Genomic DNA, 19,414 nt, shown 5'->3' on the forward strand with positions numbered 1-19,414 from the left:
CCTTTTATTGCTATTGCTTTTTATACATGGTGTTGTAGATGCTTACGTTACAGGTATTTCAATATTGTGAAATACCGCAACGCATCGCATAGCGCCGCGTCGTAACGCATTCATTGAGGTGGCTACCTTAACCTTTCAACTGTTATCTGTCAAAATGACATTAACGCCCTATCTGTGTGACCAATTCACGGCCTCGGTGGTCTAGCGGTATAGGTCGCCGCTTTTCTTCCGATATTCGCGGGTTCGATTCCTCGCACGATACAAATATTTGTATTCATGAGTCGTTTGTATCGGTCTAGGTGTTTACCTAATTTTTTTTTGTACATAACATACATAGAGTATGTTATGTACAAAAAAAAATTAGGTATTTATATCAGTTGTGTAGTACCCACAAACTGCTTACCGTGGAGCTAGATGGCGCTGTGTTAGTTGTTCAGGGTTATTTTAATTACAGTACTTCTCACAGATGGGGATGGATATAGTGTCCGAGTCCAATAATTGGCTCCTTCGCAGATGAGAGGTTAATTCTACTGCATTAACGGAAGTTTCTGTGCCTAACTTTTAATATGACCATGTTATTTCGTATCACGGTATATGTACAGCCTTGGCCAAAAGTATTAGGCACTCTACATTTTACTAAAAATAATAATAAAAAACAACTTATACTTTTTGAATTGATTTATTACTATTAAATTACACAAAAAAGAATAAAAAAAACTTAAAATCTAGTCGGTCCTTCTTTGGATTTAATTACTGCACTAATTCTAGTAAGCATGCTGCGTACAAGCATAGTGCAATCCTCCCTTATAATGACATGCCATTCTTGTACTAACGCATTTTTAATGCCGTTTTCGATGTGGTACTATGCTCTCTAATCTTGCGGTTCAAAATGCTCCAAAGATGCTCAATTGGGTTCAAATTTGGGGACTGCGCCGGCCAATGAAACAAGACAATGTTGTTTTCAGTAAAAAAAATATCTAAGTCGCTGACTTATGACAAGGTGCATTGTTTTGCTAGAATATGACTCCGTCTTGTTGGTATCGCCGAAAATACTCGTTAGCAAAGGTATAAGCGCAATTTCATGCACTTTTATATACTTTTCGCTGTTCTTATGACCTTCACAAACAAACATTTCGTCAACCCCTTGAGCATCCATGCAGCCCCAGATCAATATGCTGCCTCCTCCGTGCTTTACCGTCGGTACAACGCAATCTGAATGGTATTCTTCGCCCACACGTCGCCTCACGAAGGTCACACCTGGCGTTCCAAATATCTGTTGAAAAAAGAAAATAAAGCGTTTTTTTAAACTACCCTAACCCTTTATTATTTCAGTAAAATAAATAGCTGACCATGATTATTAATAACAAAAGCAGTAAAATTTACTTACTTCAAAGTCAGATTCGTCAGATCACACCACATTGGCCCAATTGAGGAACACTAATATGTCAATGTCGTAGAGTCAATTCAAGCCGTTTTCTTTTGTTGTCTTCTGAAAGCCAGAGTTTCTTCCAAGCTTTGTATCCTTTTAAGCCCGTTTCTTGAAGTCGTCTTCTGGTGAACCGAGCACTTTTTGGCTTTCCAGCCTCTTCGGACAAAGCAGTAGCAAGGTTTGATGATATTTTCTTCCGATCTTTCATAGATTCGCGTATTAATTTTCTATCCTCGTGCTTCGAAGTCACACGTTTTCTGCCTGTTCTTGGATTATTAGCATGACTGCCAGCCTGAGCAAACCGTTTGATGGCAAATTGTACGGCGCAACGCGAACATTTCACTAACTTAGTAATTTCTTTTTGCGAATTCTCTGTTCATGGAGAAGTTATATTTGTACTCGATTTTTCAAACTAATTTCACTTATTTTCGGTATTTTTAAGTAAATTACGCATCAATTTAATCACTGAGTTAGAAATAAAAACTTGATTACTCGTTAAGAGTCTTAAATACAAGTGACAAAACATTGACTAATAATAACGCAAAAGACCAAATCCTTTCTTTTCAGTCACCAGGTGTTTTATGACCATAAAAAATAGATGTTTGCTTTTCTAGGAAGGTATTTGTGACCCCGGTATGCCATCTAAGATAATTTATTCATTGGTCAATTGGTAAATATGAATTGTGCATTTTTCTGGGGTGCCTAATACTTTTGGCCAAGGCTGTATATTGGAGACAATTGTATTAAATTAGTTTACATTCCTATTGTTTAACATTATATTTATTTCTTTATGTTAGTATTATATCATACCCTTATAATTAAGTTCATGAACACTGTCAGATTGTTACAGCTACTGAAGTGAACAAACTAGACTTAATGCAAAGTATTATCACAATTTGTCAAATTTAGAATTTTATCACATTTATTTATAGTTATAGATATTTTACTAGTACTCATTAAAATTAATTGGACTGAAATATTGTCGTTTTTTTTCTAATCTTATCGGTATTTTATACTGATTTCGTTACTTAACTCATGATAATAATGCTTAAGATAATGATGGGACGATTTAGCGAATGGTCAATGGCGAATTTACTATATTTTGCGTTGTATCTGGGTCTCAGACTTATTTACTTTTTAAGGAAACTACAGTAATATATCTTGGATAATTAACTATTTATATACATATTTATATTGTTTATCAGTCCCGCCTAGTGAGATTTGGTTTCAACAGGCATTTTTTATTTTGGCTATCCTCGTAATTACTGATATAAATAATGAGGTGCCCTCATTATTTATAACTCTTTATTTTACTTTTGAACTAGTAACTCCCATTGCTGGCAATGTATCATGTTAGATCGACCTCCACGCGGTTCCCCCTGGAACCCATGAGCTAACTGACCTGACTTCATGCTCATCTTATCGTCCTCCACTGGTGCTCCGCCAACGTAAACCGTTAGCGCAGACGGGCCACCGTTCCACCACCATTATCATACCTACAAAAAAATCTTTACTGGTGTAACTGCTGAAGTAGGTAGCATAGCACGAAACTGCAGTAAAGAGCGTATAACTGCATCTGCGACGGTTCTGATGACGGATATATAGGATATACGGACGAGTAAATACACGGTCGCAAAATGTACTGACGAGGGGATGACTTGTTATTCTTGAATTAATCCTGAAATCCTGATGGTTAGTTATCAGGATTAACCAGGGTGTTATGAATTTATACAGTATAATTTCTCTGCCTTATAGTTCTTCATACATAGGATTGTAAATTACTTTACACCGTAACATTTTCTGTAAATCATGTTGTGTGGCTGTAAAAATAAGTGAGACAGAATCACCCACGCATATTAAGTCTCATGGAGTGCTGAAAATATAAGGAGCACCAGTAGGAAGTAGTTCCGGGTTAGAGGGCTTCCGCGGAGGCTGTAGGGTTGGTGCACTCGCTGAGATCGAGCGGGCGACTGTCTGCCCGCCCTGCCAGTTCGGCTCGCGCCGCCGCTGTGTTTACACGTATAGAGGTCATGTTTCAACGCGGCCGCGCACGCGCTCTTGCGACGCCGCGATCGTAACAACGCAACCCTACAAAACATTTATAAAAAAAAAATAATCTCGTACCACCCGCTTTGTGAACGAAAACATAGTGACAGTGACGTTTCGGGGGCAGACGGTGACAGTGAACCGATACAATATTGTTTGAAATTAATTAAAAATTAAATGTGTTGAATAAAATTTTCTGTGTTCAGTGCTGTGACCGATCTAAATTGGTGTAGCGATCGATCTGTATCGCAGTGTAGTGTTGTGAACTGGTTTCTTGGAGATGATGGGTATGCCAGCTGGTTAAGGGGATGATGCGCAAAGAAGGAGCCGGCGCGACCGGCGGCACGGAGTACGCTTTGGACGCTGCTGATTGTATATCACTGCAGCAGATTCTGCAGGCGTTCAACTCGACGATAAGCGAGGAGCATGCTTGGGCACTGTTCTACCAGACGTCCCGGTGCTACCAGAAATGCCTGGCGGACGGGTCCACCTGTTATTTACCCACAGAGCCGAGACATGTGATAATACATAAGGATGGTAGCGTACACCCGACCACGTTCCTACACCCCGGAGGTTTGTAGATTATTTTGTTTTAGTTTACTTCCTCAATATGATAAAAAATATATGTGGCACTTCAATTGTTTTCGAATTATAGCGTAAGTGTTATTAATATAATATATTTCTCGTATAAGTTACTAATATTTTTTTAACAATATATACTTATCATGACGTAGCCTGTAATTATCATAGTTCTATAAACAGCAGTTCTAGACAATATATTCCGGTCGTAGACATAGTTAAAGTGTGGAAATTATAAGAAGCATTGACCGTTTAAACCTGAAAGTTCATTGTATATTTTTGTATATCATTAATTACTTAGTGACGAAATCAGTGGATAGAAGTGACTTCCTAGAATTTGTTGTCTCTTATAAAACAATGCAACATTTTTTTATATTATAAAATATTATAATTTGAATATCTACTTGCGTAGAGATTGCCGATATTTTCCATAGATAAACAATGACCTTGTGATATCAAAAACATTATCATTATGCCTTAACTAGATATAACGATATGTTTTTAGAATTATATATGTATATATACCTAGCACGTATACATATTTAATATGAAAACGTCACGGAAAACCTTTGATCAGATTTTGGTTTCATATCAATTCAAGTCGAAGAAAATGTACTTAATACACTTTAATGCACTTATATATACGTAGGTAGCTATTTACCAAACAAAGCTGTTAGGTATTAATATCTAATCAGTTAGATTCTCCCCGTGTTGAAATACTGTTTCCGGATATCAGTTTGTACTTTGGCAAGATGAGAATTCTTATCAATAGGTAAAATATTGATTGAATAATAGATCGAAGTCCGAGAAGAAAGTCGTATTTTTGCGACGGCTCGATCTTACGGGATTTGAATTCCCACAACGGAACCTAGTACATTTCTACCTGTATTTCCTGAGGCGGCCACGCTCTGCAAAAATAGGCATGCATTATCTGAAATAGGCAAAGAATAAATAAACGTGTAATATCAAGGCTAGTTTTCTAAATAAAACACCTACACGTCTTCGTTAAACGTTGTCATTGTCAAAAGCCTACAGGCGATAATTTCGTCTATTCAATGTCATTTCCGCTATTCTTAACAACAGTTTATAGGTTTTCGCTCCATTGAAATACACTTTTATATAGACGTCTAAACTAATATTCAAAGAGGATTACATTTTTTGTCTGTAATTGAAAAGCTCAAAAATACTTTACTTTCACCTGAGAAAGCAACAATGTCAGTAAGTAATGTACTGCAGTTTAATTTACAAATATATCTGGATTCCCCAGCATAATTGCACCCATGCGAAGGAGATGGGTTACTAGTATTTTATAAAAACGCAGCATTACATATATACGTAAGTAGGCATTCACTCCAGAACTTTTGTTGCATTCTGTTGGTACGGAAGAAGACGGGAAGTGTTTATTGCAGAGCAGTGTTGATATACAATATACCAAATCTTTGTGATAACAAATCTGATAGGTAGGCGAAACAAACTAAGAAGCAGTATGGAAACTTTATAACACCTTCCAATGTGTATATTGTGTATTATCCTCCACTCTCGAATTGTTGAGCACCAAGATTCTATCGCATTATCTCATTTCAGTTTTCTTGTTATCCAGAAGGTTCTATTTAGAAATACCCACGCTACCTCTAGAACACTTTCTGCTCCCAAACCCACTTATTCCGTAAATATGAAACTTACGGAATTTTGAGGTGTTTTAAAGGTACCTACTAATAGTGAAAGTTGCGATCTTCTCTACTGCCTCTGTATATTGCTGCATATTCCTAAAAGTTACATTGTTAAAAGTGCGTGAGTACTTCAGTCTCACCTATTTCAGCCGCCAAGAAGCTTGTAATCTGTGTTTTGGTTGTAGGGTGCAGATTAGGCAGTGATATTACAGGGCTTGACATTTCAATCCTCTGTGGCAAAGCGTGAGTCGTATCACCGGTACCACATGATAACGTCAAGTCCATGTATATAGTTGGTGGATACCGCTTACATTCAGGTGTGCTTCTTTACCATTCCAAATACATAGACAATATTGTACAGGTTATCTGCGACGTATATAATTGTGCTAGTACATATTACTATGTCAACACGCATATCTAATATAAAGTCACATTACAATTCTACCGCTTTTTCATCGACTCTCGCATCAACCAGCTCAATCCGCATCATCATATCGTGCTCTTGAACATCAACGACACAGGTTTTTCATTGATTACGTACAACTTTTTGTAGGAACGAGATTTATATGCGAGCACATTATTGTTCTGTCAATCGGTTCGTCGTTGTACATTGAGAACGGTGTGGGAAACGGGTCTCCAAGTCTTGATCCCGGAAAAGTTTTTGCCGAGAGAAATTCTTAAATAGATTTATCAATATTGAATATATACTTTCCACGACGTCATGTATGTACCATAAATGTATTTTATGTAGTTTTTTTACTGACTACAAAAAGCTAGGTTATCATTTAGTATGTATGCTTTTTATACACGTGTTTCTTTTAAGATGATGATACAGTCTTCATATAAACTCGCTTAGCCAGTATAGTATCTGGGAGTATAGCACTGTAAATCCTTAGGAGTGGCAATGATTTATAAGAATCACTGAAATCAAAATGAGTTTTGTGTGTATGTGTTGATTTTTATGTCTATAGACGACTAGGATTCCAATTACCAATATTTCTTCGTGTGTGCCGTCAGTTTGTTTGCCCTTCCATAGAAAATATGTTATTTGGTCCGGAATAATCAGATGAAATATTTAAATAAATGAAACTGGTCTAATAATAGATGTTTGACTTTTTTATAAATGAGAGGGGTGTGTAGCTGTCTACATTATTCATGTTCCTATAAAGTATTTTCTTATAAACTTTACGACAAAGTAAAGGGAGGTGGGCAATAAAGGCGTATCTGATTTACTTCTATACTTTACTGTGAAGTAACTGTATTATCAGACGATTTCTCTTTTATTATAGCGATTAGTATTGTAAACTAGATTCTTCTAGCTGTGACCGGTACGAGGCGCTCTGTATCGATCTTTTAAAATTTATGGTAAAACATGACACACTTAATATCGTAAACTATGTTAAATATATTCGATGCACTTATAGTATCGTGATATTTTATTTCAGATAAATTATTGTTTGTTTATCACTTACTCTCTTTGGCTATACATTGGCGGCCTCGTTTGTTAATAGTCAGATCCATTGATTGTCAATCGGTTCAATATAAAAAATGAACTTTTTCAAAATCAGTTCAGTTCTGGGTGTTCTGGTTAACGTATCCATTATTTTAAAGGCTTATTAATATAGATAATTTATTTTAACGGCTAGGCCCTGTCAAAATATGTTCTAGAGAAAACTCTGCTAAAGGATCTAGTGTGTTGCTTTTAGTAGAATGTTCTATGCGATTAGTATGAAAGTTTAAATTCGTGTCACTGGCAATTTATTGCTGTCCGACCTGCAAAACAGATTCCACCGTCGAAAACCAGAAGCGGTACTTTTGACACCATCGAATAAAATCAATTTACATAGGAATCCTTTTTACACGACGTCAATAAATGGAATCGTTCACAGAAACGCTTCCGTCGACAAAAAATGTTGCTAGTTGATCACAATAGGCTACAACCTTTTTTTTTTCGATATTAATATCAACCTTATTGGATTGGAATAGGAGTTCTTTGGGTTATAGAGTTGCCTCAGTGTTCCTTTTTCCTAGAAGTGTTGCTACCATGCTACAGGTACCTACATGAGAGTTCCACTGACACCTTATATTTATTCTATCATCAATAAACAGGCAAACAGCTTACCTGTTATTCGCAGAATGACTATATTAGTATAAATGTTCCGGTGAACCGCAGAAGAAAAGCTTGATTTGACATTCTAATTGATTGTACTTATTGTGTGCAAGCCAAAGATTATCAATTTTATGATATTTCTATTTGTTAGTGTGATTTTTTTTTCTTATGGATGATAATGGAATGGTGCACCCTCCTGGGCTAACGGTTTACGCTAGCGGGGCACTAGTGGAGAATGATAAGATGAACATGCGGTCAGGTCAATTAGTCCATCGTGGCAAATTTGCCATGAAGTTATCATGATGGATTCCAGAGGGAACACTGGGAGGTCAACCTGACATTGCTAGCAATGCAATACAATGCAATGGGGCTATTAGTATACATTACTAACAACTCCCTTCCCTCATTAGTGTGATATTTAAATATTTGAAGTCTAATTATATCACACCTAATCTAAATCAGACATTATAAAAAGTCAGCTTCATAAGTTGATAAGTTGATTTTGCGTTTATCTATAATATATAAAAGGCTAAAAGACGAATAACTGCTATTTAGTTGAGTTTGTTTGAAGCTCAATCCTGTTCAAAACTCAAGATTTCGATGTCGGTATGACTATGTAATATTATGTTATCTGTGGTATAACTAAATAACATATAGATATTCTGAAGTTTCTTTTAATAGAACTAGGTACTAACAAACGAACATAAAATAAGCTTTATGCGGTATTTGCAACTTAAGGTCATTTTGCAAGATGTTTCTTCGTTTAAGTAGATAATATTACTTATAATTGACTATTAAGTGAATAATACTCCTACCTACACAAGTGTGGCTTTATTGCAGTATGTTGCGACACGCATGCGACACAGTGTAACTAATTGATGAAGTCAGCAATTTGTGGGGGAAATACATATAGGGGAAACAGTACAGTTATTGGCCCCTTTACAGTTATTAGCCATTTCAACTTTACTGCCAAAAAACTAGCAACATCCTATACAAATAGTAGATTTGAAATCTGATTAATGGTGACAATTTTATTCTCTGTCTAAAAGTTTCAACAAAATTCCGCTAGATTATTTGGTTCTATTCCGATGTGTGATTTTTTGCTGGAGGAACAAAATCAGGTGAGTATGTTAAAAAAATATTAAGACTGCATTTATTTTTTTGTGCGATATTTTGAAATGTGTATGTAGTCAGTCCGTTATGTAAACTTGATAAAACATAGCCTTTTTATGTGTTATAAACAGATTAAAGTTGTATTGTAACTTATTTTCTTCAATAACCGCAAAAATTTGTTAGCCAATTACTGTCTCGATTAATTGAATAGTACGTAGTAATTGGCCTCCTATGCTAATAGCTGTATTTATTGAAAAAAGTTAAGGTAGCGTTTTTATTAAAGATAACGTCTTCTGTTACACTGTGTAGTATCCTACACAATTTCTACATATTTTAAACCATTACTCACAGTTAATAGCCTAGGCCAATAACTGTATCGTTCGTAAAACTAGTCTATAGAAAAAGTATGCCAATTACTATATCTTTTTTTTATTTATTTTTGATAAATAACAAAGCTTATAATTAACTCAGCCAGCAGATGTTTCTGTCTTTGGACCAATAAAAAAATGTACCGAAATGCAGTACATACGTAAATTTCAATCAGAAAATGTTGGAGAGGTGGTAGCTCAACATAGCTATTATTTTAAAAACCATTGTTAACGACTTAAAATCTGACACAATTATAAATGGTTTTCGGGCATGTGGCTTGTGTCCCTTTGATGAGAATGCAATAGATTACTCCAAATGTTTAGGTGCACCCACAAGTGTTGAAGAGACAGATAGACAAACTGCAGAAAATAACGAAAACAAGGTCATGTCACTAAGAGAGTTCGAAGATATTGTAGGGGTGGAAATGATAGACGAGATGAAAATACTGAAATCTGAAGGCTTTATGCAGAATAATTCCGCTTCCATATTATTCAAACTTTGGAGCTTTTTTCAAAGTGATCTTCCACAGAAAGAATCCACTAATATTGAAATACAATCCACTAATAACACAACAAATGTAAATCTTATGAGTGAAAATAATGTGACAAGAGTTAAAATTACTCTCACACCTACCAAAATGCCTAAAGTTTTGTGCCAACCTTCCACTTCTACCTCTGTAACCACAAAGACAGAAACTACTCATCTTAATAAGTCAATTACTAAGTACTTACAGGAGGCTCTAGAAAATAAAAGAAAGTTTATTCGAAAGGCAGAAAAGACTCCATTTGTGATGACTTCTGAGAATTTTAGCTTAACCATTGAAAAGAAAGATATGGAAAAGCAAGAAAAAGGGAAGAGAAAAAAGAAAATGTTCTGAAGACCAAAAAAGGTAAAGGTGTAGGAAAGAAGTAAAAAATATTGATAAGAAAAAGGAAAATATTGACATGAAGACTGTAACGGAAAATGCTAAAGAGGAAACTATTGATACTGAAATTAACAACCATGGTAAAATAAGGATTCCATCTAATATAGTGGTTGTTACTTGTGATATGTGCCAGCGTCTGTCTAATAAAAATAAGTCAGTAGTATGTAGTTTATGTAAAAAGTATTACCATTGTCATTGCATTCCTCAAAAACACCTAGAACATATGCCAGATGACGATGAACTTTCTGACTTTATATGCCACAACTGTTTATCGTTAAATGACGACACTGGTGATAATTCTGAATGTTCTGAAGATGAAAACCACGATGAAGAGATGTTTAGTTATTAATAATATAATTATGATACTACTTTTTTGTTAAATTTTCCATTTATATTTTATTTTTCAGGGTGGCCAATAGCTATATGATTTGATGGCCAGTAACTGTAATTTTATGGCCAATTACTGTGATCTCAAGTTTTATATTTTTAAGTTCACATTACTCTTATAATATTTAATAAAAGTTTATGTAAGGCAGTTGGTATAGTAAATACATTAATAAAGAAACATATATCGTGAGTTGTATTTATTTTAGAGCCATGCATTTTTTTTTATTTGTATTTTTTTATCGAGTGGTCGCTTAACTGGCCGATAACTATACTGTTTCCCCTATTTTACTAGCAAATTCCCGTGTCCTGCTCTCGTGAATTTGTTTAGAAAATATTCTCTTATTTTAATACCGTACATATAGATCTACACAGGTATTAACTCATAATAACATTTTTTTTTACAAGAAACAGTATGGTATAGTTTAATCATACCTGCGCCAGATTATGAACACCAATTCATTGACGGCCTCGGTGGTCTAGCGATTTATTACACTGCCTTACTTCCGATGCGGGTTCGATTCCTCTTACGGTCAAAAATTGTATTCATATGTATGATGATTTGTATCGGGCTGGGTGTTTTCTATATATATTATGTATGTATTTACACCTAAGTATTCATGTAAGTTGTCCAGTACACATAACACAAGCTCTGCTTACCTTGAGACTAGAAGACGTTGTGTTAATTGGCCAGGGGTATTATTTATTATTTAAAACAAAAAAATAGACAGAATTAAAAAGCTTCATCAGACTTTATGTCCGATGTATATGATTGTGATATACCACAAACAGTTAGATCGGACCGGATGGACATAACACGTTTTATATTCATCTATTATATCATCCTATATAATATATTACCCTAAAAATTGTAGTTAAAATTGTATAGATAGAGGTTATTGAAAATATATTAGGCAACAAATAAAATAACTTTCGCATATAATGTAATAGTATTCATTGCGATAATAGACCGTAACGAGCGATCACATGAAATTGCAAACAATCGCATCCCCGGGGCGTCTTCACTATTGTTCTATTCATACTAGAACAATATCTGTTTCCAGCATGTCTGGGTAATCTCCTTAAGGCACGTTCCGATATTCACATAACCGTTTTAATTAAAATATTCAATTTCTTGGTACTGACTACACAAAAAACCTAAAACAATAGGTTTACGACTTCTTCATTTGTTGTGAGCTACTTTCAAAGTGTAAAAGTAATAGTTAATTAGGTACTTTGAGTAACTAATAGTACGAGAACGCTGGTCGGGTTTTCCCAGTGGTAATATTAATTATTGTTTTACTATTAATATGACCATTGGGACTTTTGCCATCGCACCGCTCGCCATCAACAGGGAATTCGTCCCCACACGCTGGAACCTAAGTGGTCTCGGACAGTGCGATTTCAGAGGAGTTTCCTCCCGCGTACACTTAGATTGTGGACTGAGGTTTTCTTACCTACCGAAGTTTTCTCTAGAGTCTATAGAGTGGGGTTTTTCAAGAAGGGTATAGGTATTAAGGTTTCTTAAGAGTCGGCAACGCGCATGTGACACTCCTGGTGTTTCAGGCATCCATAGGTAATGGTAACCGTTTACCATCAGATGGGCCGAGTGCTTGATTGTCATCATAGTTGTTTAAAAAAAACTATACTCATGGCAGGTGACAACATATATTTACCGAAATGTAGCTGTACTAGCTTCTGCCTATGATTTTCTGTGATAAAATAATAGCTTTAATATAGTAATACGTATAGTATATAGTATTAATACATAAGCCTATGTATTCCAAATGTTACTCATATACAAAATGTTATGATTATTTTGATCATTACGTTTACAGTGTAACCAACAAATAAACAAATTCACTTTCGCGGTTCTCAATATTCATGATCTCAAAAGTACCAGGAACACATAACCGCACAGCCGTTTCGCAAGTAGCGCAAGTGTTGACGTCCTTGCGTCTGCAAGGTCATACGATCGATATGCACCACCTCGTGACGTTACTACCCTAGTGACGTGACGTGACCCGAGGCGAGGGTGCGGCCATATATAATATTTTCTCATGACATTTATTGTGTCCATTGGGTTTGGATGTATACATAAATAAATCGTGTATTGATTTCACAGAGTACGTTATAATTAAACAAATTAAAGAAAATACATCGAAAATAATATAATAAATTAACTACATTAGTGTCATTTGTTATATTTCTGATAGTATTAAAAATAAGCGTTTTAATCACTACATAATAGTTTTTTTTAGCCGAAACTACGAGTATATTTTAAGCAAATATATTGATCCATTTAAAGCATTGATATTGTTTTTATTAAGTTGATTTGTTTCATCAACTATTAAATTTGTATATTATTGGGTAGATGCCTGTCTCGGCTCATAATATGGAAAAATTACCAGCGTATTTGAACGAAAGTAAATTTTCGTGTGGTATCGTAAATTTATTTTGATTGATGACTTTATCTAGACAAGAAAGTTTTGCCAAAACAAATATGTTGTCGTCATGGAATATACACGTTTCGATATCTTACTATACGTTACATAAATAAATTAGCTCTACCAAAGTAAATGTTTTCGTGTATACATGACTGATATTACAACAAAAAATAACATATTCACATAATATAAAGAGTAAAAACTATTCTTTTTTTGTTTATCCTTTAAAGGAGAGGCAAAGGGAACTGCGCCCATACAGCCATGTCTGCATGAAAACAAGCTCTTTGATATTAGTAACCGAATAAGTCAATTTCGAATTACGAATGTGCTAAAAATAACGTTATTCATTTAAATACATAATAATCATATAACTGTTTATTATTACCGTTGTGCCTTGTATATGGAAGAAATTTTAATGATTTTGAGTAAATAATAGTAAAATTACAGTGAATAGGATAATTTTGTTTACTCGTTGTATATATTTTGTCATTGTATCATTCGAAATGTATTTTGCAGTCTGTTCTGTACGCTAACATGGAACCAAGGTTGGCTGGTTTCGATAAGAGAAAAAATATGATGATGAATCACCGTACGGGGGTTTTGTATCAGAATATAATCGTTTAATTTTTATAGAATTATTTTTAGACCTATTGTGAACTGTAGTTTTCTGTAAATATTGACACGTATTTGAATCATTGATTTTTAATGGACGAATTCTTTTCGTTAGTAATTGTCTGCTAGTAGATATAGTTATTTAATAACAAATAAAGAATTTTATAATAAAAATGTAAATTATACTCAACTGGATAGTCGACTACTGCGATCGTTAGAGTACTCCCATCAAGTCTAGGCGGCGTCAATTATCTTAACGATCTATTAGGTCTTATACTTACAACTGCAACTCGATAAATCAAATCGATACTTTTTTACAGGCCTGTTCAAAGCGTTAATGGGTATAGAAAGTGCTGAGCGGCGTCCACACATGTCTTCTTTTATGTGCTCTCTTCAGCTATTCCATTTTTTTTATCATACACCTATGTACATTGTAGGGATTGGTCTGATTTTGTCACTGCGACTAATTAGTGTTGTTACTTACAATAATTGTATGTTTACTTACAAAAACTGTTATTATTTATTGAGACAGACTTTGTAAAATGTCATCACTATCATCAACTAAGGCACTGGTACCTCTGTCATATATATTTCCGCAGTCAAGCAAACTACTACGGAGGGGTGTATATAGGTTTGAAGGTTGAGATCTGGTAGTCAATTTACAGGATAGAGAGACAAATTAGTTCTTCGGAATAAATGCATGCATGAAGTATACACTGGCATCACATGATGACGTGACGACAGATATATCTGTACTGACAACGGATGACACTTACAATTAGGTTTCACGCAAAATTTACGAATCTTTTAATAAAACTTTACAATAATATAGCTTATGCATGAGCATAACACACAGCTATAATTTCAGGCGGATGAAACCACGTGCACAGCTAGTTATTCTATACCTATACATTTATCTTATCCTTACTAGCGATAGTTTATGTAAAAAAACTAAATCCCCTCTGACTCGGTGAATTTAGATAAAAATTTAATATTTTCCTGGTGATAACGCACTATTTTATAGTTTTGTTGTTTATGACATCATTAAATAAATCCTGCTGTTTATGATAAAATTATTTATTACTAACGACCCTTCCACGGCTTCGGACGGGTATTTCAAATAATTTACTGATATATTTAAACTTTCAGCAGAAATCACTCTATAGATGAATGAAAACCTCGTGAAAATCCGTTCAAAAGTTTTTGAGATTATCCCAAACATAAAGATATACGAGGCGGGGGTATCGGAATTGTATCGTATTGTATGGAAGTGTATCGTATTGTATGGAAGTGTACCACATTAAGTAATACTTTATCTTTATATTTTTAATAATACCTATTTAGGTCATTGAATTATTTTATCATTTTCTTTCGTTCTACTTTCCTACTTTTGCGTAAATAATGATATCATGTTATCAATAATTTCCATCTACGGTGAGTTAGTCAGAATTTTTATTCTTTCAGGGACTATTTCGATCTCACAGCCTTTGAAATTTAAAATAAGTCTGGGTAGTAAATAATGCTATTTACTACCCAGACTTATTTTAAATTTATTAACGATATTTTCCATCTACGGAGAGTTAGTCATAATTTTTTATTGACACCTGATTTCTTTTGCGCCCATTTTGATTCACTTACAGTTATTAAAGTATAGAATAAGTCTCGATAGTAAACCTCTAGGATACGAAGCTCTTTTAAAATAAATTTTGTAACTAACTAATGGTGCGAAGGGATTTTTAGCTCATTCCGAGTAATGTACCATGTCAGGTTTACCTCCGCTGTTCCCCCTGCAGACCATCATGATAAATTCTTGGTGAATTTGTCAGGATGGGCTACCTGACCTGACCTCACTACCCTTCATTGGTGCCCCGCCAGCGTATACCCTTAGCGCAGGCGGGTGAACCATTCCATTATTATCATACCGAATAAAAAAAAAATAGGAACTGGTAAATAAATCTTACTGGCGTTGTTAAACAGCATGTATCGAAACAATTTATTTCCTACTTATCAATACGCGATGCACCAACCTATCTTTAATCTTGCACAACATCAAACTATTAATTGTTTAATCGTGATCAATAAATTGAGTAATACACATACGAGTACAGTCAACTGCATAGAGATGATGTGAATGATGATCACAATCTTAGGGTACGACTTTAATTTTATTTACATTATCAGGTAAAACATTTATTAATACAAATATTACTACTAACTTCCGGTCGGTAATACTGTTATTTTTTTCTATGTCATTAACGATATGATTACTAAATCACCTAAATATAATTATGACCGTGACTTAGATGAGTTTAAAAAAATATATTTAAACTTAGTTTATTCCCATTAAATATATTCGTCCTTAGATTCTTATTTAATTGTCAACTTCTGTATATGATATTTCTAAACAAAATCTCGTTCGTTATCTACTAATTCTAATCTAATCTAATTAATGAGTCCTTCTAAGTCTTAATATATTTATGCTCTTGACTGTACTTACAATATCTACTCTAAGAAATGTATGGAAATTTTGTAAGAAACCTATTATAGATAATTCTAACTTTTATTATATTTATGCTGTTGACTGTACTTACAATATCTACTCGTACATATGAGTTTAAAAAAATAACACCCTACACCGAGTTGAGAAATCATCCCGGCGGGCTACTTGTATGTTACGTAATGATATGCCTTTGTGTTTACCGTAATGATTAAAATGAACCATTTTATGTAACTTGATGTACTGCTCTTAGTAGAGTATTACATTATCAAATCTTTTGGATCATATATGCTTTATTTTGGACTCATGAAAAAAGGTTAAAAAGTATGACTAATTGAACAACATTATTTCTAAGCAATAGAAGATTATAAAATAAATAAATAATCGGACAACTAACATTACCTATATAAATACGACATCTGATATAAATACTTAGATATTTTTTTTATAAATACATACGTAATATACATAGAAAATATCTAGACCGATATAAACAGTCATACCTATGAATATAAATGTTTGCACCGTGCGAGGAATCGATCCCGCGACCATCGGAAATAAAGCGGTATGCTAAACCGCTAGATCACCGAGGCCATCAAATAAAATGCAGCCATTTCGGTATTGTGTATCCAAAATACATGTTTTAGTTGATTTTTATTAGTCTTAATTGAATTTTTTTTTTTTATATAATTATAATGAGTCTTGACTCATAAGACTACATAAATAATATAAATATGCATTATACATTACTGGTCCAGAAACTTGAAAATCGAAATGTACTAGAAAGTTATTTTATGGCGTAGAAACCATTTCAATAATTCTCGCAGTAATGAGACATAATAAGTAGATTCGGCGCGAATAGAGTCATAATCAACAGCCTAACTTTATAGTATGTCAGATTCGCTGTTGGTCCAATATATTTTATAATGTAATAACCCCTTACAAAACGCGAGAGACGAATTAAAATGAGTGATAGTTCGAAACTTAAGATTGACAGATTTACGGAGCGCTTGCTTTTCTTAAATGGTATAAATTTGTATGAGAGGCTTTAAGACGAAGATCTAATGCTATTTCTTGGATGACAATGTTGCAACCATTGATGGATGATAGGGTGAACATGAATTCGGATCAGTTGGCCCATCATGGCTAATTCACCAGTAACTGCAGTCAGTCAGTCAGGGCAGGTCAAAACTCTTCTGACCTGCCCTGACCTCATGCTTGTCTTATCATCCTCCACTGGTGCCCTGTCAGCGCATATTATTAGTGCAGGCGGGAGAACTATTTCATTATCAACTATTAAAAAAAATGTTTATACACATACACATACAAACAGCAACTACGCTTGTGTGTCATGTGTTAATATTAAAGATGTTTTCATTATGAATTATTGATTCGGGTGTGTAATATTTTGTATCTTAATAAGCGTCTATAATGCCCTTTGGGTTAATTTAATAACATACGCATCCTATAAGAATAATTCTTGTGAGATGTAATTTAAAATGTAGTAACACCAAGACGCGATGCATTCTCTTTCAGTCCATTACGAATAATGTTGAAATAAATACATATAAATTTAAATTAGTTATTGTTAAATTCAATTAAGTAAATCTAAAAATAATTATTAACAATAAAAGATATATCCATTCCAATTAGAAAGAAAGAAATATCAGAATAAGTTGAGAATTTCCAGAGGTATTAAAATAGTTCGTACGTATTGATTTGTATTTCCTACGAAGCAGTTTCGGGAACCGGTGTGTCTATCTGTATGTACGAGTATGAGACAGAAAATGAAGTAAGAATTGTGAGAGGATTAATGTCAATATATGCATCTTTTCATATTGTTTATAGCCACCCATATAAAGTACACGTTATCAGTCATCGAGATTTCTGCAAGGATAATGATTTAATCATTACACTATCAAAATAAATTGCACTTAAAATGTTGACTTCAATTATTATCGTGCATCAGAATTTGTACATTGGCAGCAAATGTACAGTCTAGATTATTATTAACATTTTTTATCACAATAATGATCCTAAAAAACAAATCGCACTCGTGGGAACACGTTGATAGGTGCAAATTGAAGCCAGACCGAATCAAAGATGCTTGATGTAGATAGTCAGAAATACTGCTTGTTAACTTTCATAAATGGACTTCATTTGTTTTGTTGCGATCAAAATCAGCGTGTAACGTTTCCTTTTACGCAACAACAGCTATATCTCTCTTAAATTTGTATGGTTTATGCATATCAGAAGGCGGTATAGTGAAGAATAAGCTATACCTACATATTTGCATGATATCATCAATTTGTGTTGTTAGAAATAGATAAGTTTTTTTATTCTTGCCGATAGTGAAGTTACACAATTTCAGTCGAATAAAATTATAGATAAGTAACCAAAAACGTTAATAGATAAAATGGAAAAATAAATAAGTTTATAAAAAATAAGACGAGCAACTAGTAAGTACAAGACTTATAATTTATATATAAAATTACTTATTTTATATATTTCAAATTAGGAAAATAACACGAAAGTTCGATATTTAAAATAAATGATGAACGTTTTGATTATAAGCGGGTTGATTAATAATTTTCCATATCTTCTGTTCTGAAGATTATTCTATTCGAACATTCAAATCAAATTCGCACTTTTTTTTATAATATTACAAAACAATTTACCTGTTTCATATAATAGTGTTATAACAAAATGTGTGATTTTAGGTCATAATTATTTTTTAACATTCTTCGTTTTCCCTTTATCCTACTTAGAATGGGTGCAGTTATATCTTGCTGTTCTATTTTCTTTTAGTTCTTTAGTTCGTTCCTTTAGTTCTGTTCTATCGTATCTCAGTTTACTATTCTTTTACGTATGTATATCCTCTTTGACACAATCCATATATCTTTTTTCAATACTATTTAAAATTGAAACTATTTCAAGTATAATGGAAGTAATGATTGACGGGTTTATGTAGTATTTTTATAGTAGTCCTGTCATAAAGTCCTGCGTAAATTATATAACAGGTACTCGCACCTACTGTTTGTGTCAGAGTTCACACGGATTTAAAAGTCTCTTAAGATTTATTATCGCTCGTTAAAATAAGGCATTTGTTATTGTGAGAGTGGTTTCTAAATTCCTTTTTAAGCTTTGTCAAACTATTAATAGATCTTTCGCAGGTTATTAGCATCAGTCTTGTACGTTGTAAATTGGACTTTGAAGATATATCTCACCACACT

At 33.8% G+C, this 19,414-nt stretch overlaps 1 protein-coding gene across 1 annotated transcript in view; it reads left to right on the forward strand.

The window, feature by feature from the left end:
- Positions 1-3,446: 3,446 nt before the first annotated feature.
- Positions 3,447-19,414, forward strand: part of LOC131851600 (protein spire-like) — a 154,253-nt gene continuing 138,285 nt past the window's right edge. Inside the window, exon 1 of the mRNA XM_059202114.1 lies at positions 3,447-4,048. Coding sequence (XP_059058097.1) covers positions 3,784-4,048 — 265 coding nt within the window. The 5' untranslated portion in view covers positions 3,447-3,783. The remainder of the gene's footprint in view (positions 4,049-19,414) is intronic.

Source organism: Achroia grisella, unplaced genomic scaffold, assembly GCF_030625045.1.
Source record: "Achroia grisella isolate CSIRO2021 unplaced genomic scaffold, CSIRO_AGI_Agris_v1 utg794, whole genome shotgun sequence".
NCBI lineage: Eukaryota > Metazoa > Arthropoda > Insecta > Lepidoptera > Pyralidae > Achroia > Achroia grisella.